The sequence below is a fragment of the Peromyscus eremicus genome, chromosome 14 (assembly GCF_949786415.1).
Source record: "Peromyscus eremicus chromosome 14, PerEre_H2_v1, whole genome shotgun sequence".
Classification (NCBI taxonomy): Eukaryota; Metazoa; Chordata; class Mammalia; order Rodentia; family Cricetidae; genus Peromyscus; species Peromyscus eremicus.
In genome coordinates, this window is record NC_081430.1 from 75,390,218 (window position 1) to 75,415,630 (window position 25,413).

Here is a 25,413-nt window from a genome sequence, read left to right on the forward strand (position 1 = left end):
CAATTGGCTTTAGCAGAACTGACCAATACAGGTAACTAAATCTGGCAAACGTTTTGAGTCAGGTATTTATAACTCACATTCTGTCACTTGAATTTGTTCTTCATGCGTTTTAAATCTACTAACAAGAGAGACAGTTGAGTTATTTCCAGCTGTAGCTATGCCACTTACTAGCTTCGGGACTGTAAAGATATTTGGTTAACCTGAACCTCAGTTTTCGTAACCTATAATAGATTTATTTTTCAATATTGTTGTTGTTTTTGATGACATAGTGTGTGTATACACACACATACACACACACACACACACACACACACACACACACACACACACACACACACACACACAAAATGTTAAACTTAGTGTTTTGAATATAATAGGAGTACCATACATTATTATAGCTATTATTACTGTATTATTTTCATCACTGGCAATAGAGAAAAACATGAGTAAATTAAGAAAATGTTTCAAGTGTTTGCTTTGCAAGCTTAAGCAGTTCGTTGCGATAAGTGTTCAGCTGGGTTAATGTGCTCTGCCCTTACATTAAAAGCACTATAGCCATTGCAATCTGTATAAAAGTACATGTTGGAGCTTTTAGATATGTCTGTGTATGTATATTTGTGTATGCCTTTGATTTGTGAGAAAAAGAATATGTGAATGTATTTGCTTAAATGTGGACTAATTTAGCTCTGGCTATTTTTGTTGTTGTTGTTGTTGTGGTGGTGGTGGTGGTGGTGGTGGTGGTGGTGGTGGTGGTGGTGGTGGTGGTGATGAGTGGGATGGTTTGATTGAATTCAGGGCCTCATGGATCCTCCTCAAGCTAATCACCAGTAAACTCTCCTCCAGTCTCCCTCCCTCCACACGTCAATCATTCTTACCCTTTTTCCTTTCCTACCCTCTCCCTAACCCTCTTCAATTTTCTAATTCAACTTTTTTATTGTTGATTGTGGAGAAAATAATGTTTTGTTTCCTCAGACAAATATTTAAGGCATATTTTATTTAGAAGATACATAAAAATTTACAAATGTCTCAGTGGTTTGGAGGGAAAATTAAAACAAAACTTTTTAACATAAAACTTGTTTTTCTGAGCCCAGTTTCCAACCTTACAAACAAGTAAGCAAGAAGATTCAGTCATCAGTGTTAAAGTAGTGGAAAGAGAGAATGTGTTAGAATACGGTGTCCATTCTAGGGACAGATGTGTGGATAAGACCCCGGAGGAGGTGAGGAGAGAGGAAAGCACCCATACTCACTGAGAATTGCTGTTTCCCAACCTGCTTAGGGACAGATGTGTGGATAAGGCCCTGGAAGAGGTGAGGAGAGAGGAAAGCACTCATACTCACTGAGAATTGCTGTTTCCCAACCTGCTTAGGGACAGATGTGTGGATAAGGCCCCGGAAGAGGTGAGGAGAGACGAAAGCACCCATACTCACTGAGAATTGCTGTTTCCCAACCTGCTTAGCTCCTATTTACGCTCCTCTTCATGGCTCAGCTCTACCTTTATCTTAACACATGTCTGAAAAGTCAGTGATGTTCTTTAAGGAAACAAAAGTTTCTTTTTAGGAATGTGTTTCTGGATTTGGTTATGAATATTTTTGAAAATATTGTAAATGCTTGCTCATACTGTGAGCCTGTGTAGAGGAGTTACAACCTGTGCTAAGCCTATATTTGGAAGTACAGGAATTATTTTGGGTTCCACATCAAAAGATACTCTGTCTTTCAAGATTTCCAAGTCTCCTTTCAACATTCTGTTCCCAGTATTCTGCTTCACTCAGTGTTTATCCTGTCGTTATCATTCCTCCTTACCTTCGGATGGTTACCTTCGGATGTTTAAAAGATTTGCAGTGGTGTGAAATGGCCTGTGGTCACTGCGCTTCTTAAGAAAGCCTTTTACTGCAGTCATTATCTGTAAGAACTTTCTACTAATGGTTTATCTGGCCACTTAGTGCGTAAGTTCTGACAAGAATTCAGACTGTGCTTTAAAATCCAAGGTTGTCTTTAGAGTATATCAAGAAAACAAGGCATTATTGTCAAAGGTTGTGATAGAGAAATTAAAAAAAAATCTATAGATTTTAAAAGAAGTATAATTTAATAGCAGAAATAGTATTGAATACTTATTTTAACCAAGTCAGCCTAGAATAGTTGTCTGAATTCCTCACAATGACCTGTGTTCTGAATTCCTCACAATGACCTGTGTTCTGGGCTTCCCCCGCCCCTTAAAGGTTTCATTTCATAATGAAAAGCCTGGGCTTTTAAACTGTGTATCATTTGGAGTTTTAAAGTAGTAATTAGATTTCTAAGCACTCATGTCTCAATTTCACAAAAGCTGTGTTTTTACCTCAGTGATGTTGGATGTTCACACGATAGTGCTTCTTACTTTTCACTGCCCTCACCACCCTTTTCTTTCTTCCTCCTAGCTCTGATCAATAGCCAGGTGTTTGTTACTATAATTATTCAAAGAATATTTATGAAGAACTATTATACATAATGCATCAGATAACTTCTCAGCTGCTAGGTGGTGTAGAATAATGCCCTGACAGGATTTGGTGTAGCCAGGAGGAAAGACAGATAGCATTTACATTTGTGGAAACAGGTTCAGTAATCGTCAATAGGATGTGAGATTAGGATGTTTCCATATCTTATAACTATTAAAATATGTAGAACATTTGTAGAACTAGTGAGACACTTTAGTGGTTACTTTTCCCAAGAGTTCATAGAAATTGACTTATTAATTGTATTAATCTTATATACTTTTAAAAAAATAACAATAACTGGAGGTGTAGCTCAGTAGACTGCTTGTCTAACATATGCAAGGTGGTGTGGTTGATCTCTAAATCCACAAAAATTAACAAAACAACTTTGCTCATGTACTATGTTTTCAGTTAAATTCTGCATAAGAATTTGTAAAAATTAGCAGTTTGCTAACATAAGCAAATAAATGAACAATTTCATTTCTGTGGAAAAAATAGAGATGAAACCTGAATTAAATTGCTCATTGTGTTGATTTATAAGTTTTCTCCAAGGTATCTTCATTTAACTCCAATGAATTGACAATGAATAGCTATTTACATTATTTGGTTTGGGGCTGCTAGATGATGAGAATGCTCTGGTTCATACTTGGAAAAATAAATATAGACAGAGATTTCCCTGGAAATTGAAATGAGAGCCATCAAATGTTGGTGTTATACTATCTTATAGCTAAAGACTATACTTTCAAGGATCATTTCTATAGTTCGTTACTATCTTATAGCTAAATCCATATCCAGGTGTTCCAATAGGATCTCATGTTATGATATTTACCTACTCTTGGTTTGAATCTGAAAACTATATGAAGTTTTGGCTATTATAAATGAAAAATTTCAAACTTTTGCACACTAGGTAAAATGTATAAATATAGTTATAAGAAACAACTTATTTGGACAAAATGATATTTTTTTTCTCATTAGAGTACCTGATACCTTTGTGGTGTGTGTGTGTGTGTGTGTGTGTGTGTGTGTGTGTGTATGTGTGCGTGCAGGCACAAGTATCTGCATGTGGAGTCAAAGGACAACTTTCTAGAGTAATGCTTTTTTCTTTCACCTCTCCTTTGAGGCAGTGTCTTTCTTGCTTCTGCTTTGACTTTCATGCTCTGTGCTAGCTGGCCCACAAGATTCTCGGCCATTTTCTGGTCTTTGAGCCTCCAAGGAGGTTCTTTTGTCTCTTACTGTAGAAGCCCTGGGATTCCAGAGGCAAGCCATTGTGTTGTTTGTTTTTGTGGGGTCTAGGGGGGTCTAACACAGTTTGTCAGGCTTGAGTGACAGTTGCTTTTCCTAGCTAACCATCTCAGTAGCCCTCTCCTCTACCTTATTTTTTGACACAGCTTACTGAACCTGGAGCTTGCAGATAGACTGTCTGGCCATCTAGCTTGCTCCCTTCCCTGGTGCTGATAATAGAGGCCTGCCACATGTAGCTAGCGTTTTCCTGCCTGGCCCACAGTCAGGACAAATCTCTCTCACCTGCCAGTCCCACAGCCGCTCAGACCCAAACAAATAAACACAGAGACTTATATTGCTTACAAAATATATGGCCATGACAGGCTTCTTGCTAACTGTTCTTATATTTTAAATTAATCCATTTCCATAAATCTATACCTTGCCACGTGGCTCATGGCTTACCGGCATCTTCACATGCTGCTAGTCATGGCGGCAGCTGGCAGTGTCTCTTTCTGCCTTCCTGTTCTCTCAGTTCTCCTCTGTTAGTCCCACCTATACTTCCTGCCTGGCCACTGGCCAATCAGTGTTTTATTTATTGACCAATCAGAGCACACATTTGACATACAGACCATTCCACAGCAGCTACACCCTGCCCTTAGCTGGGTACTGAGGATCCAAATTCAGGAATCTCATTCTTGTGCAGCAAACACTTAACCCATTGAGCCATCTCCAGACCCTTCTTTTGATTTTTCTGACAAACTGGCTTTCTTAGAGTCATTGATGCCCCCCTATTGCTGATTTACAGTTTCCATGTTGTTGATTTCTCTGATTTTTGTTAATTCTCTTCTACCAATTAGGATTTCATTTGCCCTATATATCTTAGTCTCTTAATCTGTGAAGACTAGTATATGATCTTCAATAAATCCCATTCTGGCGAAGCCATAGCTGATGGGAATGGCAAAAGTCATCAAGCCGGCACAGGTGTTTGACAAAGATCCAGCAAAGCTGAGCCACCTGTTGACTGACGTGCCACTCTTGGCCTTGATCTTCACATGTTGCATGCTTGGGGGGCTTTTAATAGTTGTACAATTTGAGGATACTGGATTGATGGGAAATCTCTTAAGAATCATTTATACTTTCTTCCAGGAGTAGTGCTTCTAAGCTTCCCCAGGAAAGTCCTGAGCACACTACCTCTCTTGCTTTTAGGGAGATAGCCTTATCTACTTGAAGGTCTTCCTTGGAGGTTGTGATACATGTAAAGTAGCCAGAGGTCTCTTTTTGAGGCTGTGAGATATTCTTATAACATCTGTCCCTCTACTTAGTCAGGAAAAAGATAATCAAAACAAAGGAAACTCAAAAAAGGTCAACAAGATTTGGCTAGAAGTTGACAATAGATCAGATTACAAGCCTCTTCCTACTATATGCTCAGACAATATGTGGCATATACAGGCAACAAAGTTAGATTAGCTGGAGTTACCTCTGCCCTACACAGAGACTTATATTGATGGACAGAAAATGATGTAAAAAGATGATAAAAGAATGAGGTGTCAGGACCTCCCTTTCTTAGAAAAGTTAGCTCGCACAGAGCCACTGTGGTGTCTTATGACCAAGGAACAACAGAATGCCAGGATTAGACATATAAACAAATTCTATAAAGATAAATGTAAACATTGTATTGTGCCAGAATTTGAGTAATAACTGTAGCAGCTTTGGCCTGAGGATTTTTCTTGGGCACTCTGACCATTAAGAGTTAATAATACACTGCTTGGGACATGGCAGTCTGCCCAAGGTTGGCTTGGAGATTTTCTTTCTGTCTAGCGTCCCCGAAGCCACAAGAGCTACCAGCCTGAGAACAACCTATCATGTGCCTCTGGATTTTTAAACATTGGGTTATGGGGTTGATGAGTAAAAATAATTATAAAAGATAATTATTTATCAGTGATGACTAAATTTGAGGAAAAATGATTGTAAAAGATAACTCTGTTCTGTCTTGGTTTATCAATGATGATTAAACTTATGGCTCCAGATGTACAAGAGAAAAAGTTAAGCACATGTCTGGAAACATTCTGACTGCTAGTTAGTCAGGCTGCAAGATTCTCCCAATCACCATGGCCTGGCTTAGTCCTCCCTCGGCTACTCCTTGCCTCCTCTCTGGAACCTGTCAACTGCCGAAGCTGACCCTCAGCACCATTCATTATGTTTTTTATTTCTAGCATTTTCATCTTTGTAAATTCAACTATGGTCTTTACTATATTTTTTTTTCATTTTTTTTTTTTTTCCAGACAGGGTTTCTCTGTGTAGTTTTGGTGTCTGTCCTGGATCTCACTCTATAGATCAGGCTGGCCTCAAACTCACAGAGGTCCACCTGGCTCTGCCTCCCAAGTACTGGGATTAAAGGTGTGTGCCACCACTGCCCGGCTTACTTTATTTTTAATATATTTTTATATTCTTTTTAAAAATTTTATTTTACATGCGAGTACTTTGTTTGCATGTATGTCTGTGCACCACATGTACGCCTGGTTCCCTGGGAGGTTAGAAGAGGGTATTAGATCCTCTGTACCTAGAGCTATGCACTGCTGTGAGCCATAACGTGAGTGCTGGGAATTAAACCCATGTTTTCTGCAGCAGCAGTAATGCTCTTAACTACTGAGCCATTGCTCTGGTCCTTAGAGTGTCCCTTTTATATCTCTTTTATTTGCTCTCTCTATCTTGGTTGTGTGTGTGTGTGTGTGTGTGTGTGTGTGTGTGTGCGCGCAAATATATATATTAGAGAGAGAGAGAGAGAGAGAGTGTGTTTGGGTTTTGATTAATTTCAGACATGATAATAAATCTGGTTTCTTTTAATGTTACCATAGTAGGAAATAGAAATCCTATGTATCTTTTTTACAGTGAATGTGATAGGAGATTATTCTGTTCTCAAGCTTAAAAAAAACTGTTCATGCAGATAAACATTTATAGATGGTGCTTTGGAGGAATAGTCTTTGTGCTTTTCTTTTTTTTATTTTTTCTTTATCTACGGTGTATTCACAGTTGGATTATATAATTATATATAATAATGTGATGTAAATCACCATTTCCATTCCATTTTATTAGAATTAGATTGGATTTAATACTTGATGAAAATCTGCTGAAAAGAGTGCATGTTATTTTTTAGTGTCTATTTTGTCCCTGATATTATTCCAGCAGTATAGGAAAAAATAAGATAAGAAGAGCCCAGAGATAATCTTTCTGTTGTTTGAATTTTTCTATCTCTAAATTGTGTTCTGATCATGAACATCCCTGTGCATGGCACAGTGCCTCTATAATAAATCTCAAGGGTTAGAAGGATTTTTGTTTGTTTTGTTCTTTTTACATGGTTTCTGAGAAATGAGCCATCTAATTTTGAAAGGGATGAAGGATCAGATTTTAAAAATTATATATCAGTGCATACCTTGTTTATGTATATGCATATTTAAGTGCTTATAAATTAGTTATATACTTATTTTCATTTTACTATTGTTCGCTTTGTGCATATACAAACAAAAGCTTTTTTATTGATATTCTATATCTTTAGACACATGTATGATAGATGGTTATTTTAATTCTTCTGTCTGATGTTGCATACAGTTTCCTGTACAGTTCTAATTACTATAGATAAAACAATAACTTCAACATGAAACACATTCTGAAGTACTGTATGTTAGTTTTTTAGCTGCGTTGTGTTCTTACCCAGCAAGGAAATGCCACGAAACACGACAGAATCCGCTAACAAAGAGTTTTATTAAAGGTAAAGGGACAGAGAGTGAACAGGCCTGCGGGAAACACGTGTGTGGAGAAGGGAGAACCAGGAGCATGGCGCCTGATTTTAAAGGCTGGGCGTGGACAGATCAGCGTCACTACTACACGCAAGCGCGCAGATCACATGGCCACGTTGCGCGCTTACGTGGCCAGTGAAACGTCACGCATCTCGGTCACGCGAGATGCCCTGACCCGGAAATGGCTATCCTGACCTGGGCCTGGCTAGGCGGAAGTGTCCGCCAGGCATATGCGAACACGCCTGACCGTGGGGGCGTGTTGTAAATCTTTCACTGTAGGTAATTAATAATGAATTTGACCTCATCAGTTCTGTATAATGTTTAAAAAGCTGTAAAGTACCTGTTTTATCACATTTGTACCAAAGGATTGTATGACTGTCTCAGTTTAGGTTCCATCACATATAACTTAGAAATTAAGTTCCTACAGAAGACAGTGATGATAAGAGTAGATAAATTTTCTTCTTTATAGTTAGACTTTCAAATAAGAATCAACTCGTTATTTAATATTCACAATTTTGCAAAAGAATATGTGTGTGTGTTTCCCATGGGTGTTAATGATAAATATAGAAAGCTGCTATCTTTAAATAACAGGCATTTTTTTTTCTGTTATCATTTTGGAAGTAAGAAGTCAGAAGTGATTTCCACTGAGCTGGAACCAAGGTGTTTAAGGGCAGTATTTCACAGGGATGCTCCAAGAGAAAAATGTTACCTTTTCCAGTTTCCAAAAGGATGCATTTCTCACTCCCAGATCCTTCCTGCATCTTAAATGCAAGCAGCCACATACCCTTTTCTATCTGTAGCAAATTCTCCCTATTTTTCTCTCTTCTGTGGATATTCATGATTACATTTACCACCACCTAGACCTCACTGGGCAGTCCCCAGGTCTCAGGATCCTTAAGCACATACTTCAAATTTTCTTTTGCTGTATAAAGTAGTATTCGTAAATTCCAGAAATGAAGATGTAAATATCTTTGAAATAACACTGTTTAGCCCATCACTAAGTTTTATTTATGTATTGAGGCCAAAATGGAGTACATAGTACTAGTAAAAGTCACATAAAAGCAAGCGTGTTATAAATTAGTCAAGTTTAGAAAGAAGTAGAACAGATAGGTTGATAATGTAAGTAAAAGATCCTAGAGTTCTTGTGTTATTTTTCAACAGTTTATATTACTGGACGATTTTGTTTGTTTGTTTCAGACAGAAATGAAGGAGACAATCTCCATGCTTTCTACTGTATTTCTCTTCTGTCTTATCTTTCCCTTTCCTATAAAACCATTGCTAGTTGTGAATTCACAAATTGAAGCAGCCATCTAACCTGATACTGAGATTAATGCAGAATTGCTTTCTTTGATATTTGGTATATCTGTAGAGAACTTGCAGATGCATGTTACTTATTCTCTCTAAGTCACTTCACCTTCTCCTGTATCTTTGCTAATTTTATCACCACTACAAAATTGACCATTTTGCCACCAAAGGTGACACCCCAAATAAGGAGAAAGTTTTTTAGGAAACAGCTCTAAAGACTTCTGAACTCTCAGGAGATCTGATATCTCAACTATATAATTCATTTCTGGTCTTGTTCATTCTCATGCTAGTCCTTATGATTAATCCTATGCAATTGAAAAGATTCACTTTGCAACTCTTTTTGGTATGCTTAATAACCTATAGCGATACTAATAAGTATGGTTTAGCAAAGTACACATGTGTTTTCTTGTGTAATATAAAAGGCAAATGTTCACTTTTCCATCTCTGAACTACAGAATACCGGAAGGCCCTATTGATCAGGGGACAGCTACAGGAAGAGTCCGTGTTTTAGAAGAACAGCTTATTAAGGCCAAAGAACAGATTGAAAATTACAAGAAACAAGCCAGGAATGGTATGTGATTATGCACATTCTTTTCCATTTTAACATAGTGACTTTAGCATAAATATTGGAAATTCCTCTCTCCAAAATGTTAGAAATACTCATACTTTCTGTTCTCTGCAGGTCTAGGGAAGGATCATGAAATCTTAAGAAGGAGGATTGAAAATGGAGCTAAAGAACTCTGGTTTTTTCTACAAAGTGAATTGAAGAAATTAAAGAATTTAGAAGGAAACGAACTCCAAAGACATGCAGATGAAATTCTTTTGGATTTAGGACATCACGAAAGGTACTGTGTCCCTATAGGCTTCATTTGGATTTCATAAAGATTATAATTTATGAATGAGACATTGAGACTTTTTCTAATGTGTGTGCTGATTGGTCAGTGGTACTGTGTTGAAGAGTGGTAGGTTATTTGATATCTAGTGGTGCCAGTTATCAATACATGAAAGTGTCTCCTGTCAGAGTCCATTTAACAATCAGTATTTGAAGAAGAGTGTGTGGACTCATATTACAGTGGACTGGAATTCACACCGAGGCTGCCATTAATGTCTATAATTCCAGACATTACAGACTTAAAAATAGCACGTTGGAAGGGTTTCTAATGAAAGGTTAACAGGTTTTGGGTAAAGGAGAATATTCTGTTAAATTGTTCTGTTTATTTTCTAGAGAGGTGTGCCTAGTATCTGCCTATCTAAATTTGTTTTTCCTTTTTACACATTTCTAATGATAAGCAGTTTATCATCTATAGGAAAGAAAACATTTCGGTGTTAATGTTTCTGCAGATAAAATGTACATGAGAATCATTCTAAATAAAGTGAAACATCCTTTGGCTTATTATAGTTAAAAACCTGTGTTCTCAGTAGGATTCTCATGGGAATTACTGTCTTATTAGTGAGCAATGAAAGAAAAATGATTGTGTTAGTACAAGCTACTGTTGTGAAGAGGAGATGAATTGCCCCATACAAATAAGAGAGTCACATATCTTAACATCATCAACAATATTACAGTGATTTTGAAAGAGTGATCTCCTGTTTTAAGTGAAAATACATACAAAATCTCAGTGTCCTAGAATGATTTTTAGCAATATTGGTTTATAGAAATATGATAGTATGGATTTAAGGGGTTATTGAATTTTTAGGCCCCAAACTTGGCAGTCTCTTTGAAATTTTTACCCTAGCTAGCAATAAGGCCATACTTAGACCATTAGGTCAAATGTTGACTAATTCTATCCTTAATAGGCTTCTTAATAGAGCTGATTCTCTATTTCAAGCTTCTATTAAACAGGCCTTTGTGTTTCTGTGGTTTGCTTATTGCAGTTTTATAGAAAAATGCAGATTAAAACAAAATTTGATGTAAGTAGATTATGTGCTATAAAACTAAAATTTGAATATTGACTTCTGATGAAATGGTTACTCAAATGATTTAGTTAAATTACTTGATGAGAATTTAATTCTCAAGTCTTTTCTAAATGAAAATAATTTTAAATTATTTTGTAAATATAATTTGTGCATATGCTTTTCTAATTATGTGTATAAATTAAAAATGAATACAATGAACAAGCCCATGATAAATATCTGTAAATTACCATTATATTTTTTTGTTAGTTAAACTTTTAAAAAAGTATCATAAGTCCTGGCATTGCCATTTAGAATATATTAAATAATGATATTTCATTAAAAACAAATTGTAAAGTAAAAGAAACAAGTCCATTTCTTAAATTGACTTAACTAGAAAGTATAATGAATCTGGGAGAAAGCACAGGTAAGTAATTTAACTCCAGGAAGACAGACTAGAATATAGTAATACAAATAGTGAGCAAACACAGCAACACATTAGAGACACAATCTTTAAAATAGTGAATATATAAACAGGAAGTATTTGTATCATATAGAAAATATCCTCATACTGGCCATTTTTAAATTCTTAAAGTACAAGAACTGAAGTGGACTTCTCTGTGTTCCTCTGCTGGGCTTCGTATGTCATAAAACCCCCATTTTTATTTTCCTTAGTCTCAGTCTCTTTCTGTCTCTGTCTCTGTTTCTCTCCCTCTTCCTCTCCCTCTCTCCCTCCCTCCCTTTCTCTCTTAATACTGTGATTCACAGAGTGTTAGAGAAAATACCACGAACAGTTTTTATATACAGTAAAGCTAGTGTCTTTTTTTTTGATTTACATCTTAATTTATTGTATAATTGTTACCTGTTTTATTTTTGCAGTAGCCGAAATTATGGTATGTAAGTTATCTCTGAAGTAACATTTTTTTTTCCTGAAAAATCAGTTGAAGTGTTAATATATTGATTTCTTGTTTCGATTTCTCTGTGAACCTCTCTTACTTTTTTGTTCAGTCAACAGTTAAGGGAAAAACTCTGAGGCATATAATTTACTGATAAATGATGGATTGCAGCTGTAGCTCAGTGATAGAATGCTTCCTTAGAAGTGCTCAGCCTTGGATCCAACTGCTAAAACCCAAATTGTGAATATACAAGTTGTATACTTTTAACCATTTGTTTAATATGCATACATATTGTGTAATGATTACCACAGTTAAATGGGTGAACATATCTTTTACCACACCATTAACATGAGTGCATGGGTGTGGGCATGCATGTGTGCATGCGTGTGTGTGTGTGTGTGTGTGTGTGTGTGTGTTGTTAATATGTGCTGACTTACCAGTTTCAAACAAACCAAACACTACTGACCAGTGTCAGTACATTAGATATCCAGAACTTATTTCTTCTCATAATTGAATGTTTGTACCAATTGACAATACCTTCTCATTTTTCCTACTTTCTAACCCTAGGCACACTATGTTTATATGAGGTTGAAGTTTTATCTCTAAGTAAACACATTACAGTATTTGTTTTTCTCTCACTGGCTCATTTCACATAGCATAATACCCTACAGACTTATTCATGATGCTAGAAATGGCTTGATTTCTTTTCCTTTTTAAAAAATTCATTGACAATTTCATATACAATCTGTACAATGTTATATGATCGTCTCTGTCCACCATTTCTCATCTTCAATACCCACCTCCAGATTCCCTAAAAAAAAAACAAAAACCCTCCCAACTTCATGTCTTCTTTTCCTTTCCTTTTGATGGATTTTTATGTTGTGTCTTGTGTGTGTGTGTGTGTGTGTGTGTGTGTGTGTGTGTGTGTGTGTGTATCTAATCATCAGTTAAGGAACACTTAGATTGTTGCTATAGATTAGCTATTGTGAATAATGCTGGTATGATTCAATATATCGATTTAATTTCATTTGGATATTTACTCACAAGTGGGATTAGGCATGAGTTCTGCAGTTGTATTTCTAAGTGTTTTTGCCAATTTATACTCCCAAGGACATTACAAAGGTTCCCTTTTCTCTATACTCTCTCCAGTACTTATTTTCTCTTCTCTAACCCTTCCCTCCTTCCTGACCCATCTCCTCTCCTCCCCCTTCCTCTGTTTTTGTTTATTTGTTCGTTTTATTTGCAACAGGGCTTCTCTATGTACCTCGGGTTGACTTCAAACTCATGATTCTCCTGCATTAGTGTCCCAGATCCTGGGATTATAGACACACACACACACACACACACACACACACACACACACACACACTTCTTCTCTCATATATTACATCTATACCGAAGTTTCCCCTCCTTCCTTTCCTCCCAGCTTCCTGCCCACCTCTCTTCTCTCCCAGATCCACGCTTCCTCCTTTTCTTACAGAAAGGGCAGGCCTTCCAGGGATATCAACCAAACATGGCATATCAGGTTGCAATAAAACTAGGCACATCCCCTCATATTAATGCAGGATGGGGCTACCCAGTAGGAAGAAAAGGGTCCCAAAAGCAGGTAAAAGAGTCAGAGACAGCTCCCACCCCACTGTTAGGAGTCCTATAATAATACCAATCTACATAACCGTAACACATATGCAGAAGACCTCGGTCAGACCCATGCAGGATCACTGATTCTTGGTTCAGTCTCTGTGAAGCCCCTGTGCTAGTTGATTCTATGGGTTTTTTTTTTTTTTAATCCCTCTGGCTCCTACTATTCTTCCTCCCCCTCTTCCACAGGATTCCTCAAGCTACACTTAATGCTTGGTTGTGGGTCTCTGCATCTGTTTCCATCAGTTGTTGGATGAAGCCTCTCTGGTGACAGTTATGCTAGGCTCTGGTCTATAAGTATCACAGAGTATCATTAGGAATTATTTCATTGACTTGTTTTTTTCTGGTCATATTTGGTTTTATCCTAGATCTCGGGGCTATCTAGCCCTCCAGGTACCAAGTAGTGTTAGGCATGGGCTTCTTTTCATGGCATGGGTCTCAAGCTGGACCAGTCATTGGTTGGCCACTCCTACAATCACCTTTACCCCAGCACATCTTAGCAGGCAGGACAAATTTGTAAGTCAGAAGTTTTGTGGCTAGGTTGGTGTCCCAATCCCTCTACTTGCCTGGTTATAAAAGATGTCCAGTTCAGGCTTCGTATCCCCTAGTACTAGGATTCTTAGCTATGGTCACCCTTATAGATTCCTGGGAGTTTCCACTGCACTAGGTGTCTACCTTAACCCCGAAATTCCCCAATTCCAGTCATCTCTTCTAGTTCTCTTTTCCCCATCTGTCCCTCCTGTTTCTATACCCACTACCCCGAGTCCACCCACAAAGTCTGTTTTCCCTTCTCAGGGAGATTCATCCATTCCCCTGCCAGCCCACCCCACCTTATTACTTAGCCTCTCTGGGGCTGTGGATTGTAGTCTGGTTATCCTGTACTTTACAGCTAATATCCACTTATAAGTGAGTACATACCATGTTTGTCTTTCTGGGTCTGGGTTATCTCACTCAGGATGATTTTTTTTTTTTCAGGTTCCATCCATTTGCTTGTAAGTTTCATGATGTTATTTATTTTTAACAGCTGAGTAATACTCCATTGTGTAAATGTACCACATTTTCTTTATTCATTCTTTATTCATTCAGTTGAGGGGCATCTAGGTCGTTTCCAAGTTCTGGATATTTTGAATAAAGCTTCTGTAAACATAATTGATCAAGTGTCCTTGTGGTATGATTGAGCATTCTTTGGGTATATGCCCAATAGTGGGATAGCTGGGTCTTGAGGTAGGTCAACTCCCAAATTTCTTAGAAATCATCATATTGATGTTCAAAGTAGCTGTACAAGTTTGCACTCCCACGAGCAATGGATAAGTATTCTCCTTGCTCCACATCCTCTCCATCATAAGCTGTTACTTGTGTTTTTGATCTTAACCATTCTGATAGGTGTAAGATGGAATCTCAGAGTGGTATTGAATTGCATTTCTCTGATGGCTAAGGATGTTGAACTTTAAAGTGTTTTTTTTTTTTTTGCCCTTTGAGATTCCTCTGTTGAGAAATCTCTGTTTAGATCTTTATCCTAGTTTTTAATTGGATTATTTGCTTTGTTGACTTCTAGTTTCTTAAGTTCTTTATATATTTTGGATATTAGCTCTCTGTCAGATGTGGAGTTGGTAAAAATCTTTTTCCATTCTGTAGGCTGCCATTTTGTCCTATTGATGGTATCCTTTGCCTTACAGAAACTTTTAGGTTTCATGGGGTTCTTTTTATTAATTGTTGATATTAGTGCCTGTGCTATTGGTGTTCTGTTCAGGAAGTTGTCTCCTGTGACAATGTGTTCAAGACTCACTTTTTCTTCTGTCAGATTCAGTGTATCTGGTTTTATGTTGAGATCTTTGATCCTCTTGAACTCGAGTTTTATGCAGGGTGATAGATATGGATCTGTTTGGAGTCTTCTATACAGTGACATCTAGTTAGACCAGCACCATTTGTTGAAGATGCTTTCTTTTTTTCCATTTTATAATTTTGGCTTCTTTCTGAAAATCAGGTGTCCGTAGGTGTGTGGATTTAGTTCTGGGTCTCTTGATTTGATTCCATTGATTGACCTGTTTTTATGCCAGTGCCATGTGGTTTCTATTACTATAGCTCTGTAGTACAGCTTGAAATCAGGAATGGTGATACCTCTGGAAGTTCCTTTCTTGTACAGGATTGTTTTAGCTATCCTGGGTTTTTTGTTCTTCCATATGAAGGTGAGTATTCTTCTTTCAAGGTCTGTAAAGAATCATGTTGGAATTTTGATGGGTATTTTATTGAATCTGCAGATTGCTTTTGGTAAGATTGCCATTTTTTCTGTGTTAATCCAACTGATACATCTGATACCTTCTTCAATTTCTTTCTTCAAAGACTTGAAGTTCTTGACAAACAGGTCTTTTGTTTGCTTGGTTAGAGTTAACCCAGAATATTTTATATTATTTTATAGCTGTTATGTAGGGTGTTGTTTCTCTGATTTCTTTCTCAGCCCATTTGTCATTTGTATATAGGAGGGCTACTGATTTTTCTTTTTGAGTTAATGTTATATCCAGCCACTAAACTGAAGGTGTTTATCAGCTGTAGGAGTTCTCTGGTAGAATTTTGGGGTTCCTGGTATACTATCATTATCTGCAAAAAGCAATACTTTGATGTCTTCCTTTCTAATTTGTATCCCCTCGATCTCCTTTAGTTGTCTATGCTCTAGCTAGAACTTCAAGTACTATATTGAATAGATATGGAGAGAGTGGACAGCCTTGTCTTGTTCCTGATTTTAGTGGAATTGCTTTGGGTTTCTCTCCTTTTAATGTGATGTTGGCTATAGACTTGCTGTAAATTGCCTTTATTATGTTTAGGTATGTCCCTTGTATCCCTGATCTCTCCAAGACTTTTTAATCATGATGGGATGTTGTATTTTGTCAAAGGCTTTTTTAGCATCTAATGAGATGATCATGTGGAATTTTTTTTCAGCTTGTTTATATGGTAAATTACATTATTTTTGTATGTTGAACCATCCCTGCATCTTTGGGGTCAAGCCCACCTGACCATGGTGGATGATCTTTCTGATGTGTTCTTGGATTCAGTTTGTGAGCATTTTCCGAGTATTTTTGCATCAATGTTCATGAGGAAAATTGATGTAATTCTCTTTCTTAGTTGAGTCTTTGTGTGGTTTGGGAATCAGGATGACTGTGGCCTTATAAGATGAATTTGGCAATGTTCCTTCTGTTTCTTTTTTTGGAATAAATTATTGTGGAATAATTTGAGGAGTATTGGTATTACTTTAAAAGTCTGGTGGAATTCTGCACTAAAGCTGTCTGGCCAGGCCTTCTTTTGATTGGGAGACTTTTAATGACTGCTTCTATTTCCTCAGGGGTTATAGCTTTATTAAATTGCTTATCTGATCTTGATTTAACTTTGGTAAGTGGTATCTATCAAGATATTTGTCCATTTCTTTTAGATTTTTCCAATTTTGTGTGGAGTACAGGTTTTGAAGTATGACCTAATGATTCTCTGGATTTTCTCAGTGTCTGTTGTTATGTCTCCCTTTTTATTCCTGATCTTTTTAATTTGGATTTTCTCTTTCTGCCTTTTAGTTAGTTTGGATAAGGGGTTGTCTGTCTTGTTGATTTTCCTCAAAGAACAAACTCTTTGTTTCATTGATTCTTTGTATTGTTCTCTTTGTTTCTATATTATTGATTTTATTCAGCCTCCAGTTTAATTATTTCCTGCCATCTACTCGTCTTGATGTGCTTGCTTCTTTTTGTTCTAGAGCTTTCAGATGTGCTCTTAAGTTTCTAGTATGAGATCTCTGCAATTTCTTTATGAAGGCATTTAGTACTATGACCTTTCCTCTTGGCACCATTTTCATTGTGTTCCATTTTGGGTGTATTGTACATTCATTTTCATTGAATTCTAAGAAGTCCTTAATTTTTCTTTATTTCTGCCTTGTTCAAGTAGTCATTCCATAAAGAGTTGTTTAGTTTCCATGAGTTTGTAGGCTGTGTGTGGTGGTCTGATAGGATACAGGGAGTTTTTTCAATTTTCTTGTATCTCTTGAGACTTGGTTTGTGATGGAGTATGTGGTGAATTTTGGAGAATGTTCTGTGAGGTGTTAAGAAGAAGGTATATTCTTTGGTGTTTGGGTGAAATGCTCTGTAGATATCTGTTAGGTCCATTTGAGTCATAATGTCTGTTAGCTCCATTATTTCCCTGTTTAGTTTACTTAATTTATGTACATTGGTGAGAGTGGGGTATTGAAGTCTCCCTCTATTAATGTGTGGGGTTTGATATGTGATTTAAGCTTTAGTAACGTTTCTTTTACAAATGTTGGTGTCCTTGCATTTGGGTTGTAGATGTCAAGAATTGAGACAACATCTTGGTGGATTTTTTCCTTTGATGATATGAAGTGTCCTTCCCTAACTCTTGATTAATTTCGTTGGAAGTCTATCTTGTTAGATATTAGAATAGCAATACCAGCTTGCTTCTTGGGTCCATTTTCTTGGAAAATCTTTTCCCAACCCTTTACTCTGAGGTATTGTCTATCTTTGATGTTGAGATGTGTTTCCTGTATGCAGCAGAAGGATGAATCCTGTTTTCCAATCCATTCTGTTAGCCTGTGTCTTTTTATTGTGAAGTTGAATCCATTAATATTGAGAGATATTAATGCCTAATTATTGTTATTTTGTTGTTGTTGTTGGTGGTGGTAGTCTCTCTCTCTCTCTCTCTCTCTCTCTCTCTCTCTCTCTCTCTCTGTGTGTGTGTGTGTGTGTGTGTGTGTGTGTGTGTGTGTGTACGCGCACGCTTTCCTTCTTTTGGTTTTGCTGGTGTGAAATTATTTATTTTCAGTGTTTTCATGGGTGTACTTAGCCTCCTTGGGTTCAAGTTTTCCTTCTAGTTAGGGCTGGATTTATGAATAGATATTGTTTAAATTTGACTTCGTCATGAAATATCTTATTTTCTCCATCTATGATGATTGAAAGTTTTGATGGGTATAGTAGTCTTGGCTGGCATCTGTAGTCTCTTAGAGTCTTCAAGACATCTGTCCAGGACCTTCTGGCTTTCAGAGTCTCTTGATAAGTTGGGTGTAATTCTAATTGGTCTGCATTTTTATGTTACTTGATCTTTTTACCTTGCAGCTTTTAATATTCTTTCTCTGTTCTGTATGTTTAGTGTTTTGATTATTCTGTGGTGGAGTGGGGGAGACAACTTTCTTTTCTGGTCCAGTCTATTTTGTGTTCTGTAAGCTTCTTGTACTTTTATAGGCATATCCTTCTTTTTTTTTTTTTTTTTTTTTTTTTTTTTTTTTTTTTTTTTTTTAGTTTTTCGAGACCGGGTTTCTCTGTTTAGCTTTGTGCCTTTCCTGGAACTCACTCAGTAGCCCAGGCTGGCCTCGAACTCACAGAGATCCACCTGCCTCTGCCTCCCAAGTGCTGGGATTAAAGGCATGTGCCACCACTGCCCAGCGCATGTCCTTCTTAAGGTTAGGAAAATTTTCTCCTATGATTTTGTGGAAAATATTTTCTGAGTCTTTGAGCTGTGATTCTTCTTCTATTCCTATTATTCTTATGTTTGGTCTTTTCACGGTGTCCTAGATTTCCTGGATGTTTTGTGTCAAGAATTTTTTAGATTTAACATTTTCCTTGACTGATCTATCAGTTTGTTATATTGTATTTTCTACAACTAGGATTCTCTTTCATCTTTTGTATTCTCTTGGTGATGCTTGCATCTGTAGTTCCTGTTCACTTACCAAGATTTTCCATCTCCAGAATTTCCTTAGTTTGTGTTTCCTTTATTTCTTCTATTTCCATTTTCAGCTCTTGAACAGTTTTATTTGTTTCCTTTACCTGTTTGTTTATTTTTTCTTGGCTTTCTTTAAGGGATCTATTCATTTCCTCCCATTGTTTGTTTGTTTTCCTGGATTTCTTTAGGCGATTTATTCATTTCCTCCTTAAGGACCTCGATCATCTTCATCAAGTTGATTTTAGGTCATTTTCCTGTGCTTCCACTGTGTTGGAATATTCAGTGTTTGCTGTAGTAGGAGAGCTTGGCTCTAGTGGTGCCATACTGCCCTGGCTGTTGTTGACTGTGTTCTTATGCTGGCCTCTAGGCATCTGGGTTTGAGGTGGTTATAGATTTAGGTGCCGATTTCTAAGTTTGTCTTTGTTGGATGGGTGTGTTTTCCCTTTGTTTCTATTTCTCTCTGGTCTTCTGGTCTGAATGGCCTGTGGTCCTGGTGACCTGTGAGTCCTCTGGTCTAGTAGGGTGCCCCTCCTGGGGTTTTGGCAACCTGCTTGACCTCTGGGGTTCTGGGTAACAGCGTTACCTCTGGGGCTTTGAGTCCTGGGAACTAGTGTGGCCTCTGGTAGAGCAAGGGGCTTCTGCTAGAATTATAGACTGGGATATGGTAATGAGGGCGGCATGAGGGTGGGGCGCTGTTGGGAGGAAGACTGGGCTGACTCTGAAGAAGTGTTGGTGTTCTGCCAGGCTCTGAGGAAGGGTTGGTAGTTTGCCATTGGGGGCTTACCTAGGGTTCTGGGTACCTGTGTAGCCTCTGGTAGAGCAGGGGGCTTCTCCCCAAGTTGGGATTTGGTGGTTAGGGGATGGGGGCTGTTGGGGGAAAGCTGGGTGGGCTCTGATGAAGTATTGGTGGTCTGTGGGCTTGGTCTTATCAGGAGTTTGGGGTATCAACATGGCCTCTGGTAGAACAGGGAACTTCTGCCTGAGTTGTGGATTGGGATATAGTGACTCTCTTATAACCACCATAACAAGTGTGAGAAGATACATCACAATTTTAATTTGCGTTTCTCTGACAGGCAGTGATTTAAGCACCTTTTTATGTACCTGTTGGCCATTTATATATTTTGTTTGGAAAACTGTCTAAGTCCTTTTTCTATTTCTAGTCAGGTTGTTTATTTGCTACAAGTACCTTATGTATTTTAGTTATTATCCCTTATTGGAGATATGATTAGAAAATTATTAAAGATAGACATAATTATACTTATGAGCAAGTATCCTGCTGTTACGTTTATTGTAGATCCATAGTTTTGAGGCAAGAAATGTGATGTCTTTAGGTTTGTTCTTCTTTCCCAAGGTAATTTCACATGTTATGAGTCTTTTCAGTTCCAAAAATAATTTTAAGAGTACTTTATCCAGCTCTGTAAAAAGACGACATGGGAATTTTTATAGGGATTCCATTGAATCTGTGGATCACTTTGTGCTGTGTGGACTTTATAGCAAAATTAATTCTTCCAGTCCATGAACATAGGATATTGTTTCATTTTACACCATACATATTGTTTTCATCAGTGTCTTATAGTTTTATAGAACAGTGCACAAGTCTGGTTATCCCTATTTTGATAGTATTGTACATGGGGTTGTTTAGTTTCTTTAAGGGACAGTTTGCTAGTATATACACATGTAATTTTTGTTTGTTGATTTTGTGCCCTTTGGCTTTATCAGGTATCTTTATTAGAACCACCAAATTTTTGATGATGTCTTTAGGGTTTTCTGTGTGTATGATCATATCAAATCCAAACAGAAACAGTGTATCTTCTTTTCTGATTTAGATTTCTTTCTTTTTTCTTTTTGTTTAATTTCTCTGTGGCCACAAAAATCATGTTCAATAGAAGTATAGAGAGTAAGCTATACTTTATCTTGCTCCCGATTTGCCTCTGTTGACACACTTGGTCCTTTTAATGTAAATTTGGCTTGTTGGTATTTGTTGCCCACTGTTGTATCTAAATGCATCAGGGATGCTCTCTTGTAATCTTTTCTTGTAGTGCCCTTACTTGGCTTTGGTATGGTGGTAATACTGACCTTTTCAAAGGAGTTTGGAAAATTCTCATTTCTTTAATTTTATAAAGGTTGACATTGATTTTTCTTTAAATTCATATAGAATTCACCTTCAAATGTGTTCAGGGTTTTTGTTTATTGTGATTACAAATCTAATCCCTTTGTTTATTATTGGTTTCCTGAGAATTTCTGTTTCTCTATAATTCACTGTTGGCCTCCTCCCTGGCCTCAGTGGTTAGATAGGCTGCCTTGAGGAAGTGGGGAGGATCAGTAGACACACAATGGTTTTCAAATTCTGTACTGCTCCACTGTACACAAAACAGCACACAGTCCAGGTTGGCCTTCTTCAGGTTCCCATGGCATCCAACTAGCTGTCAGAAGTGGGTAGAGAATTTTAGGAGATTGTGAAAATAAATCATCTGATCAGCAAAATAAACACTGACAATTATATGCCAGACACTTTGAGTTCCTCTTTGACCTATAGAACTTGGTTTTATAGGCAGTTTTTCAGGATAATGCAGTATTAACAGTATTTGATCTTAACAGTCATTGGAACAAGCCATGTAGTGGACACAGAAAATGGAAAGGGCCGGCGGTAGCAAGATGGCCCAGCTAGTAAAACGCTTGCTGCCAACCTGACAGCCTGAGGTTGATACCTGGGACTCACAGGGTGGAGGGGATAACCACTCCTACTAGTTGTCTTCTACTTTCAGGCGTACAGTGTCGTGTGCCGCCCAAATAAATAAGTGTAATAAAAAATGAATAAAAAAATACTAGTGACTATGAAGTTAGAGCTTGGAGGAAGTTAGAATATGGAATAGAAAACAATTGACAAGATTTCTGAACAAGATCAAAATGTAAATAGTAGTGCTCAGCGCTCCATTGCAAAAGAAGGGCATGTTCATGAGGGTGAAGACATCCAACTTGGAAGAGGAGAACAGACTTAATATCTTTATCTGAAAATTTCACTCTTATGGCAAAAGATGTCATATGTCTGGAAGGGCTGAGCCTGACAATCCCAGGAGATGTCTTTGATAATCTTCAAGTACTACTAGAGTAGATGCTTTCTGAAGAGGTCCTGGGAAGCACCTTGAGAACATATTTACCTCATTGTTCTGTTCTAAAACACTGAAACCTCCTAGAGAACTATAAGAGCCTCATTCTGAAGCAAACCTTTGGGAGGCAAGACTAGCTCTTGTTTTCTGTTATCAAGAAGAATAGCAGACTTACCAGGCAAAGACTTACCTACAACTGCTGCCGAAGTTGGCTAGTATATCTCATAATCTGAAAGAGGAATTTGTGGGCTTCCTGTTTTATGAAGCCAATATAAAAACTCTAGCTGTGAAATTTTGCACTATGATAACTGAGAAGTGGGAACTAAATGTGGAGTGTTGTTATGACCAGGCTTAAAATACGCCCAGTGAATTTTCTCCCTAAATAAAATTTGTGGTTTCTAGATTTTTAGAGAAATATCCCATAGCTACCAACACTTTGTTTTCCTTTACCGTAAGCCTGTTGTTGACAAAGTTAAGAGTTTGGGGGGCGGGGGGTATCTGTTACATTAAGAACAATTGGTAGAGTTGTTCCTTTTTACATTGATCGCTTCGATTGCTTTCAGAACCTCGCAATATAACATCTATTCTTTTTCAGAACATTGAAGAAAGGGGTCAAGAACTGCAGGATATTTCTATTCTCAGTGGACAGGCAGCATGGTGCTTTGGAAATGTTAGTGGACCTCCTGCAGGCTCTTGTTTTGTGTTTAGATGATACAAGCAGTGACACAAATATTAGATGGAAGAACTGTACTCTGGTAAAGCATTTTTACACTATAGGGCAGTGACAAATTTCAATTTCATTGTTACTACTGTTGTTCCCTAAAAAAATGTATTGACTTGTACAAAGTCCTTTAGGGAAAAATCTTCAGGGGCAAACCTCTGTTACCTTTATAGCTGGTCACTTGACTGGATTACTGCATTTGCTCTGTGAAATGGTAGAAAATATTAAATCTTACCATGAGTGCTTGGTTTGAGGAAGCCAAAAATTTGATAAATAAACTTGACTTTCAAGTCAAACTACTTGAGAAATTCCATGGTGTTCAGAAAATAACCCCAAGTCTCAGCTCACCTCTGAGTGTTACCATAATGATTAAACCCTCAGTGTGAACAGTGGAACACTATCCAGGAACCTACAGATAAGTTCTCAAAACAGTACCTCAAAGCTCTTAAAATGTGTGTGTCTGGTTCCCTCAGTAATACAAATATTCAGATTCACTTCATCAGAGGTACGCTTGCCAACACGAACAGAAGCGGCTGGCTGTCTTTCCACTGAGCCTCATTGTCCGAGAATTAAATGGAAATACTGAGGGGATTATATAAACGCCCATTCACCATTTGTCAAGCCTTCCGTCTGTCTGACATGAAGGATTTTCTTTTTATTGTGTGTGTTAGGCTGGAGGGTCCTGTGCAATATAAAGATTGAGAACGAATGTGTTGTGTTAAAGTGCTTCAGACCATACTCAAGGAATTCCATGACAGGTAAACCAAAACCTTACTCTTTTTTTTAAAGACAGGCTCTCACTATGTAGATATGCCTAACATAACATAAATTATAAGATGTGAATTAAATGTAATGGTAGACACATATCAACAAGTTCTATGTGACTAAGTCTCCCCTCACCACCCCACCCCGCCAAGAGTCTTTTAAAATAGATTTTCTAGGGCTAGTGAGATGGCTCATCTGGTAAAGGTGCCAAGCCTGGTAACCTGAGTTCCATCCCTGCAACCCATGTAGTAGAAAGAGAGAACCAAATCCTCCACGTTGTCTTCTGTCCATCACACATGCACCAGGAGACACACACACGCATGTGCATGCACACACATGCTTGCCATTTGGAAGAAAAGTCATTATGTATATTAAATCAGTTAATCACTAAATATCTTTCCTTGTAGCTTCTCATTGGATACATTAGCTGTTGGTAATCTACCTAGTTTGGCTGTATTTGTTCTTTCTTTGTACTTCTTCTGGTTCCTTGAGCTTTGAGTTGAGATGTTTGAGATATTTTCTTTTTAAATGTAGGTGTTTACAACTTCTGATACACTCTTAGCACTCCTTCTGCATCCAAATGTAAGCTTGTTGTGTTTACATTTTGTTTGTCTTGGTTCCCTTCTTATTTCTTCTTTCACCTAGGAATTATTCATGAAAATTTTCCTTTGTTTTCTATACTCAGTATGGTACCCAGTGTAAAGGTCGGGGTGGGGAGTAGCCTGGTGGTAAAGCATTTGTCTAGCATATACAAGGCTCTGGGTTGGAGCTCCATTTCAGAAACAAGTCAGGGTACAGACAGGAAGGAGAATAATATCTCCTTAATATGATTTTAATCTTCTTATATTTGTTAAGCATTATTTGAAGCATATCCTGTATCTTGGAGAATGTTTCATGTATGCTTCAGAAGAACATGTTTTTGGCTATTATTAGAATGTTCTTTTTGGTCTTAGAGTTAACGTCTACTGTTCCCCCATTGATTTCCTGTCTGGATGATCTGTACGTTGCTGAAAATGAGGTATCAAGTCTCCTGCTATTATTAGCTCTGTTGCTGTCAGTGTTTCTTTTTAGTTCTGTTAATATGTGCTTTGTCTGTGTCTATGGGTATGTATGTAATTGTTATAGTTTCATAACAAAATAGCCCTTTTGTTATAAGTGAGCTTCTTTGTCTCTTGTGATGAATTTTGGCTAAAAGTCCACTTGTCTGACATAAGTATTGCCACCCTTCTCTTTGATTGCCGCTGCTTCACATCTAGCTTTCCTTTTCCATTCCTCACTCTCATCTGTCCATAGCTTTAAAACTAAATGGAATCTCTTTTATGCAACTCCTTGTTGGATCTTACTTTTTATAAGCCCTTTTGTGTCCTTTATAATCTCAAGTAATTGTGGATCATAGTGGACTCTTCCATGAGCAGGGCTTATCAGACTGCAGCTGACCTAGTTTTGCATCACATAGTTGTAGGGTCTGTAGGTCTGTCTCTGAGAGCACAAACCCAGTTTACACAGGACTGCTCTAAGACCAGATCTGAGAAGAGCTGGGGCCTGCTGACAAGGCTGTTTCCGTTTAGAGTCAGAATTGATGGCTCTCACCGAGGTTCTGGTGGTAAGAAAGGTAAGGAAGAATTTCTTTTTTCCCTACTTGATGCTATTCTGTATGGTGAAGGCACCATGTTCTCTCTTCTGGATCATTACTACTATAGTTTATTACTCTAAATACCAGGCATTAAACATAGCCTAGAAGCCAAATACTGTGCTTATATCTGGGATTCAGAGCATCTGAGAATGTTAGCACAACAGTGTTTATTTGATTACTCTATTATATGTGATCTAAAACTGGTAGGGCCCTATCCACTACCAAAGTGGGTAATCACCTGGTAGTAATTAGTGATAGTCTTGACTTTTTCA

At 37.6% G+C, this 25,413-nt stretch overlaps 1 protein-coding gene across 2 annotated transcripts in view; it reads left to right on the top strand.

Moving 5' to 3' along the window:
- Fut8 (fucosyltransferase 8) overlaps positions 1–25,413 on the top strand; it is a 215,861-nt gene that overhangs the window by 119,005 nt on the left and 71,443 nt on the right. For both annotated transcript variants that reach the window (XM_059279485.1, XM_059279484.1), the window contains exons 4-5: positions 9,241–9,356; positions 9,468–9,630. In XM_059279485.1, the coding sequence (XP_059135468.1) occupies positions 9,241–9,356; positions 9,468–9,630 (279 nt within the window). The remainder of the gene's footprint in view (positions 1–9,240; positions 9,357–9,467; positions 9,631–25,413) is intronic.